The sequence below is a fragment of the Macaca mulatta genome, chromosome 15 (genome assembly GCF_049350105.2).
Source record: "Macaca mulatta isolate MMU2019108-1 chromosome 15, T2T-MMU8v2.0, whole genome shotgun sequence".
Lineage (NCBI taxonomy): Eukaryota > Metazoa > Chordata > Mammalia > Primates > Cercopithecidae > Macaca > Macaca mulatta.
Genome location: NC_133420.1, coordinates 65,228,410 through 65,255,399, shown reverse-complemented (window position 1 = coordinate 65,255,399; position 26,990 = coordinate 65,228,410). Strand labels below are relative to the sequence as shown.

At 46.2% G+C, this 26,990-nt stretch overlaps 2 protein-coding genes and 1 long non-coding RNA gene across 14 annotated transcripts in view; 1 reads left to right on the top strand and 2 right to left on the bottom strand.

The window, feature by feature from the left end:
* The window catches only part of FAM219A (family with sequence similarity 219 member A), a 59,381-nt gene extending 40,382 nt beyond the window's left edge, over nt 1-18,999 (bottom strand). For 4 of the 8 annotated variants that reach the window (NM_001193839.2, XM_015117356.3, XM_002800103.4 and 1 more), the window contains 1 exon segment: nt 18,633-18,999. In NM_001193839.2, the coding sequence (NP_001180768.1) occupies nt 18,633-18,692 (60 nt within the window). In that variant the 5' untranslated portion in view covers nt 18,693-18,999. 8 annotated transcript variants of the gene reach the window in all.
* Nucleotides 1,653-5,272, bottom strand: LOC144334647 (uncharacterized). The gene is made up of 3 exons (XR_013404758.1): nt 5,216-5,272; nt 2,557-3,009; nt 1,653-2,398 (listed from the first exon to the last, which is right to left on the bottom strand). It is a non-coding gene; the product is annotated as an uncharacterized LOC144334647 (long non-coding RNA).
* A 197-nt stretch (nt 19,000-19,196) lies between the features above and the next one.
* DNAI1 (dynein axonemal intermediate chain 1) overlaps nt 19,197-26,990 on the top strand; it is a 66,126-nt gene continuing 58,332 nt past the window's right edge. For 3 of the 5 annotated variants that reach the window (XM_077965878.1, XM_015117532.3, XM_077965876.1), the window contains exon 1: nt 19,197-19,480. In XM_077965878.1, coding sequence (XP_077822004.1) covers nt 19,433-19,480 — 48 coding nt within the window. In that variant the 5' untranslated portion in view covers nt 19,197-19,432. The remainder of the gene's footprint in view (nt 19,481-26,990) is intronic. The other 2 variants (XM_077965879.1, XM_015117530.3) reach the window with 1 other exon arrangement.

Below are 26,990 nucleotides of genomic sequence, written 5' to 3'. Positions count from 1 at the left end.
ACTTTCATGTGGATAAAAGGGATAGGGCTTCACACAGTCCCTTCTGTGACCGCCCAGGAGAGGGGAGCAAAGAAGTAATCGGCAACAGGTCCCTTCCCAAAACAGAATGAGGCCCTCTGGATTCTCATAGCCTCAGGAAGAACTAGACATAAGGAGGAATGTGGGCAGGGTATCCAAGACTGTGAGGCTTTTATCAGGAATCCTGGGTGGTCAGCTGTCACTACAGACCCCTGTGTTTTCTAGCTGTTGCACAGCTGGTCCCTTCCACCTCTCAGACTTCCTGCTCCATCAGATGCTCCATTGTGTTGGACATAATTTTCAGGGGACTAACAGCTCTTAGGCTGGGCAGTAGAGGTACAAGACTCCCATGGGCAGGGAACCAGACCTAAGGGTGGGTACAGGTTTGCAAGAGGCAGTTCTCAACTTCTGTGTGCTTCCCCGGTGAGCTGGCTTGCAGTGCCTTCAGTTCATGCACTGTATTTGTCTGGGGCACATGTACATACTCTCCTCTGTGAGGAGAGACAATAGGGGTGGAGATACTGGGGCAACACAGGAATGCCAAAGTACCAGAAGGTGTTGATGTGTCCCAGCCGTCACAGGTTGTTTTTTTTTTTTTTCTTAATTAAAAAACCAATTTTTAAAGAAATGTTATCTTACTATGTTGCCCAGGCTAGAGTGCAGTGGCTATTCACAGGCCTGATCATACAGCACTTACAGCCTTTAACTCCTAGGCTCAAGTGATCCTCCTTCTTCAGCCTCTCGAGTAGCTGGGACTCCAGGCTCCACACCTGGCTCTCACATAGGTTTTTAAACTTGGCTGGAAAGAGAAAAGGACCTAAGAGTGCTAGAATTGCCTGTCCCATCCCTCCCCGCAACCTCTCCGGGCTTGTAGCCCAGCTAAACAGGAAACCAGGCTTGGGTCCTTGCCAGGGCCCAGGCTGGGGCAGGAAGCTCAGGAAACAAGTAAGACCCTCCTCAGCATAGAAGAAGGCTGCTCAGAAATCCTTGGGAAGCTAAAATAAACCCAGACCTTGCTGAACTCTCTCCCAGAGGAGGAAAAGACAACAGTTGCTTCTACTCCCTAGTATGAGTCAAGCATAGCCCCAGGAAGATTCAGAGAGCAGATGCAGGAGCTTCATGAAGTGAGATACTGCTGTCCCAGTGAGAACACACTCAGTAAGGACCCTCCCCTCAGAGAAGCACAGGGCTTAGTGAAGCAGGGTGGGATACATGTGGACTGAAGACACTCCAGGGCTATCTTGGGCTGATAAGGAAGGAAATGATAGTGCAGGATAAGAGCAGTGGTGGAAGCAGAAGACCTAAAGGAGAGAGGGCCTGAGATCAGGTGATACCTGTGGGGTATGAAGGCAGAGAATTAACAGGGTTCTTTGCTGTACAAATGTGAAGGAAATTCCTGATGGAATAATGAATCAAGGCAATGACAGTCAAGGGCTGTAAAAACATTAGGTGAAAGGCTGAAGGGGGCTTTTATTTATTTTTTATTTTTGAGACAGGGTCTCACTCTGTTACCCAGGCTGGAGTACAGTGGCACGATCATGGCTCACTGCAGCCTTGACCTCCTGGGCTCAAGCAATCCTCCTGCCTCAGCCTCCCAAGTAGCTAGGACTACAGATGCACGCCACCATGCCTAATTTTTATATGTTTTTTTATGGGGATGGGGTCTTACTATGTTACCCAGACTGTTTTCCAACTCCTGGCCTCAAGTGATCCTCCTGCCTTGGCCACCCAAAGTGCTGAATTACAGGCATGAGCCACTATGACCAGCTAACTTTTATAAAGGAGAGATCAGGTTAACTACACCACGAATCAATGTGAACATCACAAAAAATAGGATGAACATAGGTCATGTGCTTCCTGGTGTGAAATACATACACATCACACCTCAAAAGGTAAACTGTGGCATACATATCACACCTCAGAAGGATACTTTACAAAAAAGTTGAATTTAAGCCTGATCAAACCCTGAGATCTAACTACTGATTTGCAAAAATACAGGAGTCAGAATAGGATAAAAAACATCACAAGGATGCAATAAACACAATCCAGAAAGTGGGAAACTCTATAGGACAAAGGACTGAGCTTTTTTTGTTTGTTTTTGTTTTTTTTTTTTGTTTGTTTTTTTTTGAGATGGAGTCTAGCTCTGTTGCCCAGGCTGGAGTGCAATGGCCGGATCTCAGCTCACTGCAAGCCCCGCCTCCCGGGTTCACACCATTCTCCTGCCTCAGCCTCCCGAGTAGCTGGGAGTACAGGCGCCCGCCACCTCGCCCGGCTAATTTTTTTTTTTTTGTATTTTAGTAGAGACGGGGTTTCACCGTGTTAGCCAGGATGGTCTCGATCTCCTGAACTCGTGATCCGCCCGTCTCGGCCTCCCAAAGTGCTGGGATTACAGGCTTGAGCCACCGCGCCCGGCCTTGTTTTTGTTTTTAACAAATAAGTTGCAAGAAAAGAAAAAGTGGTGGGAGAACTACAGATCAGAAGAGACATATCAGGCCAGGCATGGTGGCTCATGCCTGTAATCCCAGCACTTTGGGAGGCTGAGGCAGGTGGATCACCTGAAGTCAGGAGTTTGAGACCAGCCTGGAAAACTTGGCAAAACTCTGTCTCTACTGAAAATATGAAAATTATCTGGGCATGATGGCATGTGCCTGTAATCCCAGCTACTCAGGAGGCTGAGGCAGGAGAATCGCTTGAACCTGGGAGACGAAGGTTGTAGTAGGCCAAGATCACATCACTGCACTCCAGCCTGGGTGACAGAGCGAGACTCCGTCTCAAAACAAAACAAAAAAAAGAGACACGTCAGCCAAATGCAATGTGTGAGCCAGATCCAAACAAACCAATCAATTTTTATGATGTTAAGGAATTAAAGGAGTTTAGGAGTGATAATGGTATTCATGTTAACAGTAATGGTGTGATAATGGTAGTTATGTCGAAAATTATCATTTTTAGAGATAGTATAATGTTATAGATGATTATTCACCCATACCCCACCTACTGGATTATCTTGAATATTAAATTATTAAATTTAATTCAAATATTCAAACATTAAATTAAATAGATATTCAAATATTAAATTATCCAAGATAATCCAGTAGGTGGGGTATGGGTGAAATAAGGTTAGCCTTGTGTTGATAGTTGTTGAAGTTGGGTGACAAGTACTAGGGGATATGTGTTTGAAAATTTCCAAGGCAAACCCTTGAAAAATGTGAAGGAAGTGAGCAAACTGGATCTGCCTCCTCTAGCCCACTGACATGGGGGAGAGTAACAGCAATGTCGACTTTTTCATATGTTTCATGAGCCCTGAAAATTGACCTTTGGGAACTGAAACAGCAGTAGGACACCCTCCACTATCACCAATGGTGGGGATCTCCAGGAAGGCCCACTCTGCTAACAGACTCAGCTGCCCTCTACAGGTCCCCCAGCCCAGCCCCACTCAATGGGAATCTCTTTCAAAGGTCAGTGAAAGCACAAAGCAGGTCCTTCTCCAGCCTGGCCTCACCACAGCCCTGTCGAGGAGGCCAAAGACTCTTCTCATTTGGTGATGAGAAGAATAATCCATCTCCTCACTCTCTCCCACAAAAGTTCCCTTGGGAATCACAGACAGAAAAAGGAAATGAGCAACCCTTTCATTATCATCAACACTTAGACCAGAAATAATATAGCAATTTGCAGCTCATTTTCACATACATGATCTTATTTATTTTACAAATAGCCTGAAAGAGGTTAGGAGGCTGGCCAAAGGTCATAACAAAAGTGGTAGTAGCTAGGATGTATCCAGCCTACTTACCACTGCTGTGCACAGCTCCTGCCCTGGGGCCTGTGCCCTCCACTAGCTTATTCTAATTTCCCCACCTTCTCAAGGATACTCAAACCAATTCCTCCTGTGGGAGCTTCCTGTGACTGTCTCTCTGCTGTAACAGAGCCCATGGCAAATGAAGGATATGAAATATGAGATTCCATCAGGAAGTTGATAGGGAGGCTAACAGATGGTCAAATCTTGGTTCCTGACTGGTTCCCTTTGGTACCAATGTTTGCTACATTAAATACCACCCTCCAACTTAGTCTCCCTCCCTGACTCCACATAATTCTCCCTCCTCTTCCCTAAAACACGAGCTACCACCACTTCCCCATATCATTATCCCCACTTGGCCTTTCACTGAGTCGTCTAGGCCAGAGCTGGATGCAACAGGTCAGCTGAGAGCAGAGAGGACTTTCTGGAAGCTAAAATCCTCAGGGAAGAGCTTTGGCATTCATAGGAGGCCCAGTGGAGGCCCCTTTCACCAGCTGCTGCAATCTGCATGCCAATGTGGCTACTGGCTTTCCCACCAGAGGCAAGCCTGCCCCCAGACAGAATGACCTATACATTTGGGTTTTGTGGTAAGGAGAACCCCATGCCTGATACACGAACAGGACATCCAGGTTGGTACTCTTCCCTTCCTCCAAGATCCCCAGAGACTTTCTCCATTTCCAGGAGGATGTGTACAAGTCATATAATGTTGGAAGACTCAGGTAGGAGCTCTTCATCAGCAAACCTAAGTTTTTTCTCATTAAATATTAAAGCTTATAATTCCATTAATAGCTTCTCCAGCCCCTACAACAAAGCTGATGGCACAGTTATCAGCTCTGCTAGCAACGGCAGAAGGGCTGGATTGGCCCTCTTATGTTCTTCTATGTCCCTCACTTCTGAAAACGTACCTAATGCTGCAAAGGGAGAAGATGGGAAAAGGCCAATTTGTAAGGAACTCAGATTGCTAACTCAGCTAGGGACCCCTGCCCACTAGGGAGCCAGGAGCACGTCACTCCTCGTAAGAACAAAATCCTTCTCATCCTGTGGTCTGAGTTCAAACATCACTTTCTCATAGAAGCCTTACCTGACATCCACAATCTAATGTAAGAGAATAATTTATTATTCTCTTTTCCTACCGTATTTCTTGCCTTTTCTATCACTTGTCATAGTTGGTAATTGTGTTTGTGCATTTTGTTTAGTATCTGTCTCTCCTACTGGATTGCCAGCTTATGAAGGTAGGTACCATGTTTGCTTTATTCATCATTTTACCTCCTATGTTTTGCTCAGTGTCTTGTATGTAGCAGATGCTCAAAAGATGTTATTTGAATAATGAATGAATGCCCCATCCCTGTATTCCCCTGAATTTCCCTTAATTCCCCAACATGTAGCTTCTACTCTACTAATTCTCACCTACTCATCCCCCTCTAGGTCTTTACTGTTCCCCTCCTTAGAATAATCTCCCAACCTCCTCTCCACTCTTAACTCATCTTTAAAGGAGCCAACTGTATTCTTCTATAGTTCTGTTTCATAAGAGCAAGAATCTTCTTCACCAATCTGTAAGTTCTAGAGGCAGAAGCTACCTGCCAAGGAGATCAAAGGGGAGTTTGGGTGACAAAACTCACAGCACATTAAAGTGGACACCCTAAACCAGAATATCATTTGTATAAAGTTATGTGCTAGAGGTTATAGAGGCTTTGGGATTGGTTAAGAGCTCACTAGAATATTCAGGGAAAGCTCCCTGAAGAATGGGAGTTTATATTGATCTCTGAAGAATGTGTAAGAGTGAAAAGGGCAGAAGAGAATTGTTAAGAGGAGAGGAGGCCTCAAGGTGCCAATAGATGAAAGAAGGTGAAGGACATGGCTGGACTTACTAGAAAGAAAGTTGGCTAGAATGGTAGCACGTATGGCCAGCTTTGAGGAGAAAAAGCCTAGTGTAGATGCCTCAAAAGCCAGTGGAGAAGTTCAAGCTTGATGTAGAACTTAATCGGGTTCCAAGTTGTGAAGGAGGGTCTAATCTAGGCCATGCCAACCTCCAGCTGAGTAATGGCTAAGCCTGTTTACCTTTTTGGGAGTCTGCTTGCAGATCTATAAAGTGGGAAAAATTATTTTCCTAATCTACTTAATGAGATGGTTCAGGTGCTTTGGAAACATCTTTTCACCCACCTTAAAAAGAAATTAAAGATAGGCTGGGTGCAGTGGCTCATGCCTGCAATCCCAGCACTTTGGGAGTCTGAGGCGGGAAGATCACTTGAAGTCAGGAGTTTAAGACCACTCTAGCCAACATGGTGAAACTGTCTCTACTGAAAATACAAAAATTAGCTGGGTATGGTGGTGTGCACCTGTAGTCCCAGCTGCTCAGAAGGCTTAGGTAGAAGAATTGCTTGAACCTGGGAGACAGAGGCTGCAGTGAGCCAAGATCGTGCCACTGCACTCCAGCCTGGGCAACAGAGCTGGGCAAACAGACTCTGTCTCAAAAAAAAAAAAAAGAAGGGGGGAATTAAAGATAGGGATAAGACACTGTACCCATAAACTTTACACAATGACAAGGTATTAGGGCCACAGGACAGGTAAATGGAGAGCTCATATCTCACTGAAGGAAAGAAAGGGATGCACGAAGAAGATGGTGTTTTTGTGACAGGCCTTGATATATAGGAAAGATTAGCAAACACTGACAGAAAACTAGAAATGTGCTGCTTGTGCTAAGTTCCACGGTGGATTTTTGGACACGTTTATAGTACACACACATAACAGAGCCATGTTTACTGCTAGAATATTATTCCTAGCATCTACTTTGGAAAGACTAGGGCATTTGCACAGAGCAATGTGTCTTCCTGGTGTCCTGGCCTCTGGCCCAGTTTAAGAACTGCTACCATAGAGAATGTGAGGTAAGAACACATTCACATTCCCACCATGGCTCTGGTTCTCCCTGTGAAGCTACAGATAACATGAAGTCTACCCTCCTTTTCTTTCCTAATCCCAGTCCTTTAGGTATTTGAAAATCTTAAAATGCTTCATCTGAAACTGCTTATTCATAGGCCAAATAGCTCAGTTCTTCCAACTATTCTCACATGACATGGTTTTGACTCCCTTCATTATTCTAGTCACCCAATCTCTTGAATGATGATATCAGTATAGAATGCAGGACTTCAGATGGTGCTGACCAGTACAGAACAGGGCAGAGTAGGATGATTACCTCCTAGGAACTGAACTCCATACTTCTATTAATGTAGTACAATAGCACATTAGCTTTGTTATATAGTGGACTTATATTAAGCTTTCTGTCCACTCAAGGTCCCTACCTTCTCCAATCACACAGCCTCCCTAGATTCCTATTGAAATTCCATCTTGCTGAACTCAGCCAGCTACCTTTCTGAGAATAAGAGTCACATTACACACATGTGGTGTAGTTTCTAATAAATGTGGAACCATCATCTTACTATCCTCAGTGGACTCTTACCTGTTTTGGCAGTAAGCCTAGCTCTAGATGTGGTTCTAGGTTCTTGCCTTGATTTTACACTGCTGAGGGAAAGGGCTACTCTATTCCAGATATGTTCTGAGTTCAATATAACAATAGGGATGGCTATTAAATATGATCATGGAAGCTCAATTGACAATAATAGAAGTACAATATCAATATTATGGGTAGTGGCAGTCCCACAATAATCTGTGCTGTGCAGATCACATGGAGAGCTCTGTGTTAATTTCAGGGGTGAGAAACGTAAAAGTATCCACTAGGGCAGCTAGGATGACTGGGGATTTGGAAGTCAGTGTCCCAGGAAATGGTAAGAAGAAAAATCAGGCCTGTTTAGCCTGGGTAAACAAAAGAGTGCTAAGGCTGTATAACCTATAAAAGGGCCTTTCCACACCAATAACTTCTGGCTTATGGGTCTCTTCTTGTAGCCTATTCCTTCTTGCTCCTTTGGTCAAGGGCTTATAATTTCATATTAAGTGTGGTCAACCACTCATATGAAATTCATGAGATCTTTTCCTGAATCTGTTTCTTTCCCCCTCTTATCTGCTCAGCAGAGTCAAGGTTACTCCCTCTCACCTGGCCTATTTATTTCAAAAGGATTTTAAACTTTACATTAATTTAATACTTCAGAAACAAGTGCTGAAGATCAAGTAGAAAAAAACAGTTTTCTTCTTCTTCTTTTTTTTTTTTTAAAGACAGGGTCTTGCTTTGTTGCCTAGGCTAGAGTGTAATGGTACAATCATAGCTCATTGCAGCCTCGAATTCCTGGGCTCAAGTCATCCTCCCACCTCAGCCTCCCTAATGGCTAGGACTACAGGCATGCATCATCATACCTGGCTACTTTTTAATTTTTTGTAGAGACAGGGTCTCATTATGTTGCCCAGGCTGGTCTCGAATTCATGACCTTAAGCAATCCTCCTGCCTTGGCCTCTCTAAGCACTGGGATTACAGGCATGAGCTGCTGCACCTGGCCCCTTTATTCATTTCTTAAGGAGCCATATCATAAGACTTTAGCCTCTCAGTGAAACAGATTGCTTGGCTGGCTAACATCCCTAAGAGTTCGCCTTTCCTGTGTTCTTTGTCCAGGATAACTATGATGATTCAGGGCTGCTGGGATGGCAAGCAGAATACTAGAACTGTTGTTCCCCCTGCTGAAGACCATAGCAGACATGGAAAATCAACCAAACCATGTCAGTATTTCATATGGAACCAGGACTCTGCCTTAGCATCCATCTTAACACAATGCTCTAAGCAGCAACTACTGATCAAGGGGCATTGGCATGAAGAGTAATGCCTGTTTATCATCCATGCTTTATGCAGCCTGTGGAGTAGGAGGGTATAAAATAATTATGCAGGAATGTCTCTTGAGCTGTTGTGAACAGTGGGAACATTTATTGATACTGCAGAGGAAGGACTGAAACGTCCCCTAATCTGGGAATCCACTTTTCACCTTAAATCTCAATTGAGATGGGATTCTTCCTGATAAAAGATTTGGATTATCTTTATCTTCTCTACTGCTTGGCAGGACATAAAAGCACAGAGCACAGCCCAAGGTAAAAATGAGAAATAGAACTAGGCCATGGTGGGAGCTAAGCTATGAGGACACAAAGGCATAAGAATGATATAATGGACTTTGGGGACTCACGGAAGAAGGGTGGGCGAACGGTGAGGGATAAAAGACTACACGTTGGGTACATTGTACACTGCTAGGGTGACACATGCACCAAAATCCCAGAAATTAGCACCAAAGAACTTATCCATGTAACCAAAAACCACCTGTTCCCCAAACACTATTAAAAAAAAACAAAAAAAACAAAAACAAAAAAAACTAACTCAGCCATGGGATAGCCACACCGGTTTAAAAGTAAAGTACTAGTTGGATGCCGTGGCTTACACCTGTAATCTTAGCACTTTGGGAGGACATGGCAGGTGGATCTCTTGAGCCCAGGAGTTTGAGACCAGCCTGGGCAACATGGCAAAACCCCATCTCTACCAGAAAAATACAAAAATTAGCTGGGCATGGTGGTACACACCTGTAGTTCTAGTTACTTGGGAGGCTGAGGTGGGAGCTTGGGAAGGTCAAGGCTGTAGGAGACAGAGTGAGACTGTGTCTCAAAAAAAAAAAAAAAAAGTAAAGTACTACATGGCTAACGTATAGAATATATAAATTATATCTCAATAAAGCCGTCCAAAAAAATAAGCATCAAAACAACATTTGGTAGAGGGATATAAGGGAAATAAAACTCCCTTAGAAATATTATGAGAAAAACAAGGCACTTGGTATTTGCCTGTGCACCTAACCAAAGTTCACCAAGAGCTTCCTACTGATAGCAGCAAGTTCAGACCCTGAAACAAATCAGCAACATCCCATTAAATACTAGCATAGGAAAAATGGTGTGGGTTATAAAAGACACTCAAAAGAACTAGGAAGGCCGGGCGCGGTGGCTCATGCCTGTAATCCTAGCACTTTGGGAGGCAGAGGAGGGCGGATCACGAGGTCAGGAGATCAAGACCACAGTGAAACCCTGTCTCTACTAAAAATACAAAAAATTAGCCAGGCACGGTGGTGGATGCCTGTAGTCCCAGCTACTCGGGAGGCTGAGGCAGGAGAATGGTATGAACCCGGGAGGCAGAGCTTTCAGTGAGCTGAGATTGCACCACTGCACTCCAGACTGGGCGACAGAGCAAGACTCTGTCTCAAAAAATAAATAAATAAATAAATTTAAAAAGGAACTAGGAAGACTATAAATCTAGACTGGATCAGCACAGATACTAATTTCTAAGCTAAAGTTTTTCGAAGAGTATATTCCATGAAACACATTGGTTCTGTAAGATGTTAACAGATGTAACATGAAAAAAGGTTCTACAGTTAAATAAGCTTGGGAAACATTGAATTAAACAAAGTTGAAAAGGTTTCTTTACTGCAGGACATCTCAGAGCCTTTAAAATGTCAGTGGGCATTGTGATGGGATAGAGCATATAGTCTTTCCCAAAGAAATTTTTCTATGGAGCGTTTTTCCCCCATAAAGCATCCCAAAGGATCAATATTCCTAATAGAATACTATAAGAAATCCTGGTCTAAACCATGCATGGCGTGTGGCCAAGGGCTTCACCAATTCCTTCATAAGGATAAAATGGGAAATTAATATGGGAACTAGGTCAGGCATGGTGGCTCACACCTGTAATCCCAGCACTTTGGGAGGCCAAGGTGAATAGATCGCTTGAGCTCAGGACTTTGCGACCAGTCTGGGCAACATGGCGAAACCCCTTCTTTACAAAAACTACAAAAAATTAGCTGGGTGTGGTGGCGCGTGAATGTAGTCCCAGCTACTCAGGAGGCTGAGGCGGGAGGATCGCTTGAGCCTGAAAGGCAGAGGTTGCAGTGAGCCAAGATTAAGTCACTGCACTCCAGCCTTGGTGACAGAGACCCTGTATCAAAAAAAAAAAAGTAGGGGGAACTATAATTTATAGCTCGTACATGATTATGTTTAACTACATAGTGAAATATATGTGGTTCTCACTCCACAGTTTGCATGTAGTTAATTCAATAAATCTTTTTTTTTTTTTTTTTTTTTTTTTTTTTTCCTGGAGACAGAGTCTTGCTCTGTCGCCCAGGCTAGAGTGCAGTGGCGCAATCTCGGCTCACTGCAACCTCCGCCTCCTGGGTTCAAGCAATTTTCTGCCTCAGCCTTCCGAGTAGCTGGGATTACAGGTGCCCGCCACCATGCCTGGCTAATTTTTGTATTTTTAGTAGGGACAGGATTTTACCATCTTGGCCAGGCTGTTCTTGAATTCCTGACCTCGTGATCCACCTGCCTCAGCTTCCCAAAGTGCTGGAATTGCAGGCGTGAGCCACCGCGCCCGGCCAATTCAATAAATCTTAAAATGCTCCTTCAGGTATTGTTCTCAATAGATGGGATATACTCTACTTATAACAGCCAAGAATCTGGTGGCCAAATCAAGCAAAACCAGGCAAGGAGCCACAATCACTGGTCTTGTTTCTGCCTTGAGGTGGCCTCTTGTTATATGTTTAGACTTAGGGCTGAAATGGTCATTCAGAAAACACCATTCATAGCTGTATGTCCCCTCTTTCTTGCACGCACACTCACATACCTCACCACCATCACAGAAACTTTAAATTGACCTTCAATAATCACAACCATCCGATCCTCAATTTGCTATCTCTGAATAACAATAATAACAACAAATACAAGTATAGATTTGCTTGAACTCTCTCCTGAGAATGTATAGCCTAGGAGGAAAATCCTAAGGGCATGTGTCTACCCTCTCTCCCAGACCAGATGCTACAGCCCTCTTTCCTAGACAACTTCCCTACTCCAGAGTCCCTCCCTGCAGCCAGAAGTTGATTTGACTGTCCCATAGTAAGGCCTGTGGGTCATGTGCCAATTTCTAAACTCCAGAGCAGACTCAAATCCAGAGCTTGTTCCCCTTCCTTCCTTCCTTCCCTTCCTTCCTTCCCTCCTTCCTTCCTTCCTTCCTTCCTTCCTTCCCTCCCTCCCTCCCTCCTTCCTTCCTTCTTTCCTTCCTTCCTCCTGCCCAGAAAGCCAGATTCCCACCAGAGCCTCCGTGAAACAATGACTTGGGACCCTGCTGAGCCACACCTCTTGCTTCCTTCAACCAGCACCTCTGTTTATCTGCCTCAGCCCAATTCTCCCCTTCCCACATGCTCTGTAGCTCCCTGAACCAGTTCTCCCAGGTCTCTAGGAAGGCACAAAGCAACTAAGCCCAAGAAGCTACATTTCCCATGTTCCCTTTCCAGATACAAGGCTCCACCTGCCTTTTTAAGGAGGTAAGAGGGTCCCTGAGACTAATCAGGTTTGAGTGAAGAAGCCTGTTTTCCATTTCTGCTCACGCTGGGCTATATAGGCACTCAAGGGCAGCAGGCAGCTGGGGTTGGGAATGACTCAGCCTGAACCCCAGCTACCACAGAAGCACCTACCCACAGAGGCCACATTTGGGCCCTCTGAGAAGCCAAGTCACCTCTGAGTGATCTCACCCCAGAATTCTGCTCCTTTGGTACACCTTGTCTGGAAGAAGCAACTTGGGCTCTGCTTCTACCCAACTGCAGATTTTCAGGCTGGTCTCAGAAAAGGGAAGTACACATCCTTTTCCATTATGACTCTTGCAGTGATGTAGTAATACACATATCCATTCCAGAAGGAATCAGTGAAAGAGCCCAGCTCAGTCAGAAAAAAAACCATAGATTTGACTAGAATGATAGTAAAAGGCAAAGCCAGAAACTGCAACATAAAGCACTCAGGCAACAAAGGATTTTATTTTTTCTTCATCAAAGTGCTACTGGAAAGAAAATAACAACAACAAAACCCACTATGGCTCCTTGCTGCTACCACCAATTCTCTTGAATTCATCAAAGCAGGTTGCAGGGGAGAAGTATTCACTGGCAGATGAGCGTGTTTCTCAGCAGCCCTTTTGAGGCGGATGGGGGACCAGTGCCGCTCTGACCTTTGGTTTTCTAGGACTTCTGGGTTCCTCATAACTCCAAAAATGTAGCTTCAGCAGTAGAGCAAAGGAAAACAGCAGCCTTTTCTGTTATAAGAAGTCCCTGAGACCAAAAGGTACATGGGCTCCTGAGTTTCCTGAGGTGGTGATGGTCTCTTCCTCCATCCACGTGTCCATGCCACAAACTTAAGAGTCATCCTTAACTCTCTACCTCTCCATTCCACCTCCCAACAGATATCATATCCTGCCTATTCCACCTTATTAGTATTTGTGTATCTGTCCCACCATGTTTCTCTGCTTCTGCAGGCCTTTATCATCTCCTAGCAGAATTATTACACCCAGGTCTGTACTCGTTTTCCAACTTCCAATCTCATCTTCTCCAATCTCTCATCCACCACTGGAGTGATAACCTAAACTCAGATTTGATCATGTTATTCCCTTAATTATAACTCTTCATTCATTCCAAATGCGCTCTTTTGTTTCTTCTTCCATGCCCTTTCTTGGCTTAGCCTCATTTTGTCAGTCTGCCAAGCTTCTAGTACTCTTCCTAGGGCCAGTTCCTAGGGCCTCTGTGAAACCTTCCCTGATCACTCGATGAGAGCCCTTCCTGCTTTCATTTGGTGCTCCTGGGCCTGGTTCTTCTCTTGCAGTGCTCACTATTCTGTAGTGCCTCAATCTGAGTTCTGGACTGTGCTGTGCATCTCACTGGAGCAACATTCTGTGTTATTGAGCCCAGAACAACATCTAGCAGAGAGTAGGTTCTTATTTGGTGTTTGTTTGATGAGGAGATGAGTAGTAAGGAGCTGCAGGCTTGAACAAACCTGATCCTTAGTTTGTAATATAGGGCAGGAAAGAAGGGTGCCTCTGCCCAGGAGCCTGAGAAATACTGCTGGGTCATGAGCCACATGGACCCACTAGGAGAATCCACCCTTAAATTGAAAAGTCATCTGGCAAGGAGGCAACTTAAGAACATAGAATATATATCGGTCAATTTTCCACAGTGGCTACTTGCTATCTTTAAAATGTTCTCTCTGCCACTTTCAGGAGCTGCTGTGGCCTACCCACTGAATTAAATGTCCTGTCCTAAGCATCCCCATCCATCCCTGAGTGTCAGGAAGCAGTAGGAGTCTGAAACTCCCTCCCAAGCTCAGGTAGTCAAAGAGTCAAAATCTCAGCATTCCTCACCCTCTCCCAAAGGAGAGTGTCACTCTTTCTCATGACACTCCATTGATCTTTACTCTTTTTGACATATATCTAAAAACCTTCCTATAGCCATCTGAGCCCATCCTTCTCTTGGCCACCCACTGGAGAGATCTTACTTGTCCCTGTATCCTTAAAGTACCTGATCTGAGTAGATGCTCGTGAACTAAACGAATGAGTTAACCAATAACCTAGTTTCAGTGAGGCTAGAGTAACATTTCTCTCAGCTGTGCAGAGACCCTGTCTGGTGCCATTTGCCATTCTTTAAGTCTCTTTAGTCCCTGAAAGCACAGGAGACAGGGTGTTGCCTGACACAATTAAGTGCTTAAAAGCTCCATTTGTTCTTCTGACAACAATTCTCTTCCTCTCCAATTGCAGCAGAAGAGAAGACATAGACTGTGTGGCTACACCAACAAGCTGAGCAGACAGACAATAGGGCCAGAGAGCAATATCCGTGTTGCTCATACAAACAATATACCAAACTCAATCCAACTGATCAACAGAGAGCCTTGGGCTGCTGGAACTTCTCTAAATCGGTGAGGTGTATGACTGAGACACAGAGCTGACACACAAAATGTGCCTATCCCTGGCAGTTTCTTTGGGAGAATCTGCGCTCAGAAACACTCAGGATTGTCTGAGAGACAGATACAGCAGGAATGGAGTCCAGTGGATAGGTCTGTAAGAGGAGCTCACATTTCATAAGAAGATAGGAGGCTGAGTGCAATGGCTCACGCCTGTAATCCCAGCACTTTGGGAAGCCAGGCGGGCAGATCATGAGGTCAAGAGATCGATACCATCCTGGCCAACATGGTGAAACCCCGTCTCTACTAAAAATACAAAAATTAGCTGGGCGTGGTGGCATGTGCCTGTAGTCCCAGCTATTCGGGAGGCTGAGACAGGAGAATCACTTGAACCTTGGAGGCAGAGGTTGCAGTGAGCCGAGATCGCGCCACTGAACTCCAGCCTGGGCAACAGAGCAAGACTCTGTCTCAAAAGAAAAAAAAAAAAAAGGAGACAGGAAGAGACCCCGGGGACCTCTCAGGGATAGACCTGGGCCTGGTTCAGCTGCTGAGTTGCAACAAGGCCAATTAAATAATTGGTGTGATGGGGAAAGGAGGGAAGCCACTCCTTTCAGGCAAACTCCCACCAGAGACAGGAGGCTCCATGCAGCTGTGACAACAGCAGCAGCAATAACAGGGCAGGGATCTCCTCCTCTTCCTCCCACTAGCTGAGATCTAATGCTTAAATTAGCACCTTGGAAACACCCAGATCTGCTGGCTGCCTTCTCTCCCAGTTCTGACACGCCCCCAGGCCTTCTTTTCAAGCCTGAGTTTCTCTTTCAATTAAATAATTTAAAAAATAAAGATGCGCTCCCCCTAGAGTTTATCTTTCCAAGTAGGGAATGGCCTCTGGATTCTTCCCATCACTATGGGATGGGGAGAGTTATTTGATGATGGTGCCCATGTGACAAGTTTTATCCATACAGCTTGGTCCAGAAAGGGGCAATGATGACACCAGCATTGCCTGGCTCCCTTGGGGCTTAAGGAGTCAGCCCCTACTCTGTCCTCAGTGGAGGATCACACTAAGAGAGTGAGCAAGAGAAACAAACTTTGATAAACTGTGAGCTCAAGAGCAGGGTCACATCTGTGTCTGTGTTGCTAACCACTCTATCCTTAATACTCAGTTTAATATTTGGGACAGAGCAGATGCTCAATAGTTATTTGGTAAATTAATTGCTGAATCAATGATATCAGGTCTCTGTGATATTCTTAGAAGGGAGAGTGAGGAGCTATTGTTTAAACTTTAAAGAGATAGTTTGTCTTCATCTCATACATGAAAAAACAATCTAGGAAGGAGGAGAGACTTCCTAGAGGTCTCAATAAATGGCAAAAAATGGAATAGGTCATAGCTAAGTCTGAGCCTGGGACCCTGGTTTTCATGGCCTATCCAAATACCCTTAAAGAGCCATTTTGCCCTCTTTTTTGCCCTTTACCTCTATGACATGCTATCTTGATTTTTTTTTTTCTTTCTTTCTTTCTTTTTTTTTTTTTTTGAGACAGAGTCTTGCTCTGTTGCCTAGGCTGGGATGTAGTGGTATGAACATGGTTCACTGCAGCCTCGACCTCCTGGGCTCAAGCAATCCTCCTGCCTCGGCCTCCTGAGTAGCTGGTACTACAGGCATGCAGTACCATGCTGAGCTAATTTTTAAATATTTTTGTAGAGATGGAGTCTCACTATGTTTCCCAGGCTGGGCTATCTTAATTCTTTATGCCGCAAAATGAAGACTCCTGAAGAAACATCACACAAGATTCTGCTGGTCAACAATACACAGGGGATTTAAGGATTTTTGAGGTGCCTCTGGAATACAACCTGGGGACACAGGTCAGGAAGCCGGGCAATGTCTATGACCCTCAAATGAGGGATGACTATATTGCTATTTCCATAAGGCTCTCACTCAACCTCAATAAAGTATTCTCAGGCCGGGCATAGCGGCTCACTCTTGTAATCCAAGCATTTTGGGAGGCTGAGGCGGGCAGACCAATTGAGGTCAGGCATTCAAGACCAGCCTGGCCAACATGGTGAAACCCCATCTCTACTAAAAATACAAAAATTAGCCATGTGTGGTGGCAGGGGCCTATAATCCCAGCTATTTGGGAGGGGGGAAATATATATATATATTCTCTTGCAGACAAGGGTGACTTTAGCAGTTAAAAGGGTCTGAAGGCAGTCAGAGCTTTTCTAAGTGCCTCCTTGCCACAGATACTTCTCCAACTCCAGGTCCACACAGACCGGAAGCAGCTCAAGAGTCCTCTACCCAGCCAAACCACTATTCAGAATTTCAGGCAATAACAGAAGCACCAAGGACAATTGAGAGAGCCTGCTGGCTCTATTTCTTCTCCCCTTTGCTTGAACAGCTATTTCCTCCCTTTTTGGAAACCCCAGCTGGGAGACAAGAAACAACTCATTGCTTCCTTTTCCTGACACATTTGAACCTCCTCGTCCTTCATCCACCCTCTATTTTGATTCTTGATTAGATGCTTAGAACTGGAAGGGCAATCTAGTTTGACAAGCCAGGTTAGCTAGAAAGAGAACTCAGAAAGGAAAATTCTCTTCAGCCAGCCCGAAGTCCTTCTTTAAGTTCATGGGATGGACTTCTCTCCAGGATTTTCTAGCTCCCAAATAATCCAATGATGGCATGAGTCTAGGAAAAAGTCCTGCAACATCTCTCTCTGGTTTAATATTGTATGCTTCTGTAAAACTTCTTTGTTTTGGCTTTTAGAACTGTCTAAGTAGTCATGAAAGGGGGAAAAAGCCTTTTGTCTCCTGCTAAGTGGCCACTAATAATTCTCTCTACCATCCCCCAAAAGGTGTGACAAAAAGGCGGTGATGGGTCCCTGCCAAGGCCCATCTTGGCTGCTGTAATGGGTAGGTTACTCCTCCAGGAAGCTATAAAGCACATCTGTCAGCCAGGGGGTTATAGGCCCAAGGGTAGACCTGTTTCTGGCCACCCTGCCTAATACAGAAGCAGAGCTTCAGAACTTGGAGAGCTCAGCTCTGCTCCAGCCAGCACAGTTCAGAGAAATGGGGCATCCACACTTTCGGGTTTGTAGCTCACCTTGCCTCCTTCCAATTCCAGCTCAGGCTCCAGGGGGATAAAGCGAACACAGCCTAGACATTCCTTCTCTTCCCCCTTCACTATACGAGCTGGCTAGGCCTCCACGTCTCCCACCCGGTTGCCTGACAGACATGCGAGGTCAGGTAGCCCCCGGGGCGGTGGCCAGCAAGCATGGTCTCCCTTAGGCCTACCCTCGGTGCACCCGAGTTGCCCTCCCCCTTCTATTCCCTCCGCGCCAGCAGCGATGACATCATTCCTCCCTGACTCCGGGACCGCGGACAGGCGGCAGGATCCGCGCCCAGCAAGGACTTCAGGCACGTAGGCCTAAGATGATGGGGGCTCTTCGCAACCAGTGGGCACAGGCAACTCCAGCGCGGCCCCACTTCCTCTCCCGTCGGTTCCCGAGCACTCTCATCTGCACCCCGATTCCCCATCTGGTCGCCGTGTACTCTCCTTCCCGGTTTAGATGCCCCCAGCCTGGACTGCCCGCGCTCGCCAACGGAGAATGGAATTCCCAGGTTCTGCACCAACCACCTTCCCCCACTGGGTCCCTCGCCCCGGCCCAGCTTTCCTATCCGTATATCCAGTGGACAGGCGGGCAGGCCCCTCCTCTTTTAAAAGCTGATTCCCAATCTCTCTTAGCCTGACGGCTCCCCCGCCCTAAGCATCACAGGCCTCTAGGATTAAACGCCTCCCCACCTTCCATCCCAGCCCCCTGGGCCTGCCGCCGGCGATGCCCCATGACAGTTCCTTCGCCAGCCCCCGCTATGGGCCTCCACTAGCTGTGTGCACCTTTGTGCCCCCTCCGTTCCATCCGACGGTGCTCTGCCTCCACCGACGGTGCCCTCCGCCCTTACAGGTCCCTTTGCTCTCATCCAGCATATTCTCCCACGGTTTTCTTGTCCTGCAAGTCCCCGTCCCCCGGCAATACGTTTTCAGGGATCTCTTTGCCCCATCCGATGGCGCCCCTCCGCACAATCCCCCCGGCCTGATTCCCTCCCTCCCCCTCAAGCGACGCCCCCTCCCGGCCTTGGCCTGCCAGCCGCCCGCCCCCTCACCAGCGGCTGCATCTCCGAGTGCGCGGTGGGCACCTGGAACCGGTCGATCTCCTCCATCATGGTGCCGGCGGGCGAGCGGGCCAGGGGCCGGGCGCGGCCAGGGACGCCGACGGGACCGCGCGGGGCGGCGGCCCCAGGAGCCCGGCGGGTGGTGCAGACTAGGCCTTCCCGGACCAGTCGGGCTGGCAGGGGCCGGGCGGATGCAGGGGTGGGCGGGGGCGAGAGGTTCGCAGACTGGCTGAAGCCGGCGTGACTCCGTGGGCTTGCCTAGCACTACCGCGGCTGTGGCCGGGCCGAGCCGCAGGTCTTGCCTCGCCTCCTACTCCGCCGCCGCCTCCTGTCAGCAGCTCAGCCACTGCGGTGACTCGGCAACTCCACTTCCGGGTCCGGGACACCGCCCGGGACTTGCATTATTCATGAGGAGGCGGTGTCTGGGGACCCCAGCCCCACCCACATGCGGGAGTTCCGAAGGCGCGCGACCGCCCGGCTGCGATTCCTGAGAGGGCGGGGCTTAGTGGAGACTGGCTCACCGCGCGCCCAACCCCGCCTCCTTCCCGGGCCGGCTGGGCGCGCCAGAGGCGCCTGCGCCTTGGCTGCCGGGCGGTTGCTGGGTAACCGCGTCAGGGAGTTGGATTCTGTCCTGCAAGGGCACTGGGACCCACAACGACGGCTGTCCCTAAAGAACACTTGCGACTGGTAGTTGAAGTGGAGAGTCCAGATTTCTTGTGTGTGGTCAAGGAGACGGACGAACTTTTTGTCTTCAGACGAGGGAGCGTTTTGTAGACTCTCCGGGGGTTGAGATGCTTCCTGCTTCTGCGAAGGCTCCCCATAAACAGTCTCGTAAGCAGGTAACGCACGCACACCTTCCTTCTGATGACCTCTTACCTTCGTCGTCGCCAGTGACCACTAATCATACCTCTCCTACTGATCCTTGATCTTTTATCTGTTGACCCCTAACCTTCTCACCCCCGTGACCTCTAGCAAGTGCTCCCACTGACCTCTGACTCTGTCCTACTCTTTCCCACTAATCCTGGCCTCCTCTCCCATACTACCCCAACCCACTGTTTCTTACCTCTCTCCTTTTATCCACCATTCCCATCTCTTCACTTTACCCCACGGACTCATTCTGACCAGTCTATCCTCCTTAACTCCCCCATCCCCATTCCCACGAGTCCCTTCCTCCTTGTCCTCACATTCTTGTCCCAAAGGAATTTTTCTTTTTCTTTTTTTTTTTTTTTTTGAGACAGAGGCTCGCCCTGTAGCCCAGGCTGGAGTGCAGTGGCGCCATCTCAGCTCTCTGTAACCTCTGCCTCCTGGGAGCAAGCGATTCTCCCGCTTCAGCCTCCCGAGTAGCTGGGACCAAAGGCATAGGCCACCACTTCCGGCTAAATTTTGTATTTTTGGTAGAGACGGGGTTTCCCTATGTTGTCCAGCTCGTCTGGAACTCCTGAGCTCAAGCGATCCCGCTACCTTGACCTCCGGAAGTTCTGGGATTACACGTGAGCCACTGCGCCCAGCCTCAAAGGCATTCTTTATCCAACCCTTTACTGTGTGCTTAGCTCCAGGCTAGGTGGGAACACAGGCCTTGCTGTTTGGGAGCCCACAGAGGGTGCGCAAGAGAACTAAACAGAATACAGGATAGGCTATGTGCAGGAGTTTGATTTATTTTCTGTGCTGGGAGATTTATGAGGAGAAAGAGGGCAGGCAAAGAGGAAGAGGAGAGAGGCCCTTTTCTCATCCCTGTCCCCACCCCCACACTGCACAACCCGGACACTCGCCCCCAACTATTTCTAGAGCCTCATGTGTCTCTCTTCCCTGCGAGCCCCTGGTCCACTCCTGTGATTCATTCAGCTATGTGAACATTATGCTCTGATTACCACCTGGACAGATGTCATCCCTTCTCACAGGAAACCCGAGTCATACCCCCCTTAACCCACTGAGCACCGAGTTCTGCCTTCTTCCTCAGCATCACCACGGAAGGCAAGGCAGTCCCAGTTTCCCAAGGAGTCTTCTGTGGTGAAGCAACTTAGTCCTTCAGGAACTTTTTCCAAACCCTTTATGAATTACCACTCTGGCTAATGTGTAGTTTCTAGCTCTGGAAAGCAGGACTTCTATTTATTTATTCCAGATTTACCTCACTCAAGTCTAGGTATATTGAGGTTTAGAGAGCCAATCTGTGTCCATGCTACTTACGACTTTGCATATTTTGGTCTGGCCACCTCCATGTTGGCCTTTGCTCCTCTGCCTCTTTTACCTGGCCTTCTGTAGCAGATGGCCGTGACTTTCTTAGGTCTCTGCAGCCTTGGGGAAGCTGCTAGTCCTGTAAGAACATGCCCTAATTTTATATCGGGGTTGGGCTTTACGTTGAAGTTCATGTACTGTGTTTTAGCCTCCTGACCCTATATTTACAGGCAGTTTGCTTTTATTTATTTTTTATTTATTTATTTATTTATTTATTTATTTATTTATTTTTTGAGACGAAGTCTCGCTCTGTCGCCCAGGCTGGAGTGCAATGGCCGGATCTCAGCTCACTGCAAGCTCCGCCTCCCGGGTTTACGCCATTCTCTTGCCTCAGCCTCCTGAGTAGCTGGGACTACAGGCGTCCGCCACCTCGCCCAGCTAGTTTTTTGTATTTTTTAGTAGAGACAGGGTTTCACTGTGTTAGCCAGGATGGTCTCGATCTCCTGACCTCGTGATCAGCCGGTCTCGGCCTCCCAAAGTGCTGGGATTACAGGCTTGAGCCACTGCGCCCGGCCTGTTTTTTATTTTTTATTTATTTTAATTTATTATTATTATTATTTTTTTGAGACTGAGTCTCGCTCTGCCTCCCAGGCTGGAGTGCAGTGGCGCGATCTCGGCTCACTGCAAGCTCCACCTCCCGGGTTTACACCATTCTCCTGCCTCAGCCTCCGGAGTAGCTGGGACTACAGGCGCCCGCCACCACGCCTGGCTAATTTTTTGTATTTTTTAGTAGAGACGGGGTTTCACAGTGTTAGTCAGGATGGTCTCGATCTCCTGACCTCGTGATCCGCCCGCCTCAGCCTCCCAAAGTGCTGGGATTACAGGCGTGAGCCACCGCGCCCGGCCTATTTTTTATTTTTGAAACGGAGTTTCGCTCTTGTCACCCAGGATGGAGTGCAGTGGCACGATCTTGGCTCACTGCAACCTCCACCTCCCGGTTCAAGGGATTCTCCTGCCTCAGCCTCCCAAGGAGCTGGGATTACAGGCATGTGCCACCACGCCTGGCTAGGTTTTTTTTTTTTTTTTTTTTTTTTTTTTTTTTTTTTTTTTTTTTTTTGGAGACAGGTCTTGTTCTGTCGCCCAGGCTGGAGTGCAGTGGCGCGATCTTGGCCCACTGCAAGCTCCGCCTCCTGGGTTCACGTCATTCTCCTGCCTCAGCCTCCTAAGTAGCTGGGACTATAGGCGCCTGCCACCACGCCCGGCTAATTTTTTTGTACCACGCCCGATTAATTTTTTTGTATTTTTAGTAGAGACAGGGTTTCACTGTGTTAGCCACGATGGTCTTGATCTCCTGACCTCGTGATCCGTCCGCTTCGGCCTCCCAAAGTGCTGGGATTACAGGTGTGAGCCACCGCACCAAGCCAGTTTTTGTATTTTTAGTAGAGACGGGGTTTCACCATATTGGTCAGGCTGGTCTTGGACTCCTGACCTCAGGTGATCCACAGGCCTAGGACTCCCAAAATGCTAGGATTACAGGTGTGAGCCCCCGTGCCCCAGCAGTTTGCTTTTAAAATTATTGAGGTTTGGTTTACATATAATAGAATGTACCATTTTAGTTGTACATGTTGACAAATTTTAACAAATTTACACACGTATGAACCACCACCACACTCAAGATATAGGATACTTTCTCTATCCCAAGAAGTTCCCTGTGCCTCATCCCACCTCCTATCCCCCACCCCTGGCCTGCCTAGGTAACCACAGATCTGCTTTCTGTCATTACAGATTCGATTTGTCTTTTCTAGCAACTTACAATTTGAACAAACTTGGGGATGGGTTGCTGTAGCCCATTAGGGAGACATTAGAGACTAGTTACAATGAGAGCAGAGAGAGGTGATAGTAGACAGAAAGCAGAAAAAACTGGGTCAACTGGCCCCGTACACATCAGCACTGCTCTATGGAGGGAAGGGTTGTTTTAATTCAGAGTAAATATGGGTGTGCGGGGTGTGAGAAAAGGTTGGGTTGTGCTAGGTTGTATTCATCATTTTCTTGCCTCAGTGAAGACCAATTTGAGTCAGTGCTAATCAGGTGTGGGATGTCCTAGAGATGTTTGAGAAGTTGTCCCTGTCCTCTGGGAATTCAGTTCAATGGGGGAGACAGAACACAGGCATACAAAAATAAAGGAGGATGGAATCCCTGAGGATGAAGGAGAGAGAGGCCAGCAGGTTAGAGCAGCAGAAAGGCTTCAGAGAGGAGGTAGGTAGGACTGGGATGCCAGGGGTGAGGGATAGAGGGATAGAGGATAGAGAGGAGTTTAAATTCCATTTGTTCATGTCACTCCACTGGTCACCTTTTAGTGATTCCCTGTTGCTCTCAGGATAAAGTCCCAAAAGTCCAATTTGCTTGGTATGGCCTTTGCCACCCTGCATGATCTTGCCTTTGCTACCCATCCTACTTCAAATCACCACCTATATGAAAATTCCACAATCCCAGCAAACTGAACTGCCCTCACTTCCTAGAAAGTAATATTCACACTGTTTATCTCCTCTAAGCTTTTGAAATCTTTTCTGTCTGCTTCTACCTACTCTACTCCACCCTGCCCCAAATCTTTCATTCATATCCTATTCATACTGCAGGTCTAAGCTTGGCATTCATATTCTTCTACAAAGGATTAAGTCCCCTTTCTGGAGGCAGGATAGGGTGATATCCCCACTAGACTATAAACTCTGTTATGGTAAGGATCATGTCTGTCTTGTTCATTGTTGATTCCCCTCTGCCTAGCACAATACCTGGAATACATTGAATTCTAAGAAAATGAGTTCAATATGAATTCTGAATGCCCTAAATTGTTCTTGGAAATTATCATCTGAATGTGTCTGAAGGATAGGAAGGGGTGAAACTGGTATGGGGAGACTAGTGGGGGATTATAACAAGGAAATGTAACTGTGTAAGCATGGTTTTCCAGGTGCATGTTTATATCTGCTTTGGCAGTAGGGCTGTGAATGATTCAAATTTGAACCATACATATCCATGCCTTGAGAGATGGGTTTTGGAGACTAAGAGATAAAAATATTGATGTATAAATATTCATGCAGTAATTATTTATCATACACACTCTGTGTTAGGTACTGTTCTAGGTATCGGTGATATAGCAAGAAACAAAACAAACAAAAATCCCTGCTCTCATGGAGCTTATTTTTTAGTTGGAGGTAAAGTGGCAATAAATAAATATGTAAAATATATAGTATATTAGATGGTGATAGATGCCAAGAAGAAAACTAAATCAGAGAAGTAGACTAAGAAGTTCAGGGAATCAGAAGATTATCATTTAAATAGGATGAACAGGGAAGGTATCACAGAGGTGGCATATGAGCAAAGACCTGAAGGAAATGAAAGAACTATGCAATATCTGGGGGTGGGGTGTGGGGTGAAGGGGTGGGGACAGGGGAAGCATTCCAGACAGATGGCATAGCAAGTATAAAGTCCCTCGAGATGGGAGCCTGCTACACATCTTCTGGATCAGCAAGGAAGGGAGTGGGGAATGTGGCAGGAGATAAGGTCAAAGAGGTACATTCCCCTATTCCATAGAGTTAATCAAATAACCCATGGCATATTAAATTGGTCATTATGGAGCTCCATGAATCATAATTTGTAATTAAAATGCATGAATGTCAGGCACCATAAACCATACATGACCAGCGCAAAACATCACTTGTAATGCCCCAATAGCAAAGCGTCCTTCCTGAAAATTGTGAGAATGCCAACTGGCTGCATGTATGCATGTACAGGAGGAGCTTTGCAGCATTGCCAAACATTGCCTGGCAGCCAAACTTCTTAGTAGAAAACCAAATTAGAATCTTCTGTGAACTCCAGTTAAAAGCTAATTTTAGTTTATGACTAACAAATTTTAGTACCCCTTTATAACTCAGTTGGTTACCATAAAAAAAAAATCAAAGTCTGGAATTTTACATCATTCTCCTGTAAAAGCCAAAGAAAATACTTTTATTTTGGATCATTTTGTGGTCTCTCAAGAAGCTCCTATGGTACAATACTTTTAGAAATATTGATATAGATTAGGGGTGACCAGGGTAGGAGTGAGTGGGCAGGATTGGGCATGAGGCCAAAAGAGAGTCTTGGATGATTCAGAGATTTTGAGCCTGGTGATGGGGCCTGGTATCTGTAGATGAAAAGACAGGAGGTGAACAGAATCTAGGGGAAGTTGATGTGCTTCTGTATGTCCAAAGTAAGATAGCTTCACTCCTGTGACCTCAGTGTCATTCTTACACATATATTCCTCAAGCCCTAGATATGATCTTTTACTCCCTTACCTCTTAAATATGTCTCAAGTTAAACTACTTTTTTCATATACACTGCCACCTCCCTAGCCCAGCCTACAATCATCTCTTACCAAAGAGTGCTATAAAAGCCATGTAACTAGTCTTCCCTCATTCACTTGTGCCCTTTCCAATCCATTCTCTACACTGCATCAAAAGTGATCTTTTCAAACTGTCAATCTGATTATGCCATCCCCCACCCAGAACACTTCAGTGACTTCCCATTGCTCTTAGGATAGGGACCAGAATTTTAGATAATCCCTCCAGAGGCCTGAATGGGCCTAAGACCTACTTGGGTCTCTATACCTTAATTTGTACCACTCTTCTCCCATTATCGCTGTACCTTAGTTCTATGTGCTGCCCCCTCTTTCTGGAATGCTCTTCATACCCTCCCTCACACATATACTCACTCCTAAGATTTCAACCCCCAAATCAATCCCCACAACCTGCCCCAATTCCCCCTGCCCTGTTATGGAAGATAGAGTAAGTTTCCTCTGTTATATAGTCTCATTGCTCTGTGTTCCTTTCTTCCATAGCATGCATCACGGTTTGTAATTATTCACTTATTTGTGTAATTATTTGATTATTGTATATCTCTCCCATTAGATTGTGAGCTCCTTGAGAGCAGGGCCTGTGGATGTTTTTGCTTATATCTGTATTCTCAGCTCCTAAAACAGTGGCCGTGATGACCTCAGAAGCTCTTGATGAATGTTGAATGAATGATCAACTGTGGTTGGGGAAGTAGCACAGTGTTCTATGGAAGCATGTGGTAGGCGGTCTTCGTTCTGATTCTCGGGAAATTAGGGAAGACTTCTGGGGGGACCACCAGTATTTTAAGGTTTGGATAGAAGAAGAAGAGTTCAAAATGGAGAATAAGAAGGCATAATCAGAGAAGTAAGAAGACAACAAGGAAAACTAATATCCCAGAAGTCAAAGGAAGAATGTGTTTCAGTGAAACTGTATTGTCAGCCAAGTTGCATGTTGCTAAAGTGTCAATGAAGATAAACACTAAGATACAACTATTAGATTTAATAACTTGGAAGTTATTGGGGACCTTGGAAAGGACAATTTCAGAGGGAAAAGCTAAACTGAAAGCTAAGAAGGCAGTAAGGAGTATGTAGGCAGATTGTTTTTTAAGATGAAAGACTTGAATATATTAAATGCTGAGGGGAAGGATCCTAAATGGAGAGAGAAGTTGAAGATAAAGAAGGAAGATAAATAATGACTAGAGCCAAGTCTCGGAGGAGATGATGTTGTGGACAGGAGGAGGCACACTTTGTAACAGGACAGGAGAAGGGATGGATGCAGTTGATGATAATTTTGAGGTTTAGCAGCAGAAAACTGAGAGAGTTTTTTCTTCTTTTCCCCTACTAGTGTTATGGAATTCCTTCTGGAAGTGATAACTAGAAAACAATTTTTGCCAATGGCAGTTCCATTTTGTTATGATTATAGTCATGCTATTTTCAGAGTTAGAGTCTGAGGTTTGTCATGCACAATTATCAGATTACAAAACAGCTGTGAGCATTTGAGGCCAGAACTTGTTTTCCTCCCCTGTGTACTAGGGGGCCTAGCACATTGTTAGCACTCGATACATGCCAGGTACTCAAATAATAATGGCAGAGGGCTCTTGTGCTTGTTGCTGGGCTTTGCAGACTGCAAGTTGATGCTAAGGAGTAATGTTGACTCTCTGACTCCAGCTGTGAGCAAGCCACATGAAATTGTTTTCTGCCAGTTAGGAATTTGTATCAAGTGTTCAATCTTTGCAGTCACTGAGCACTGACAGAGTTGTATGCAAGAGGCAAGCAAAGGACAAAGCTGTTGTAACTTTAGTTTCACTGGTTTG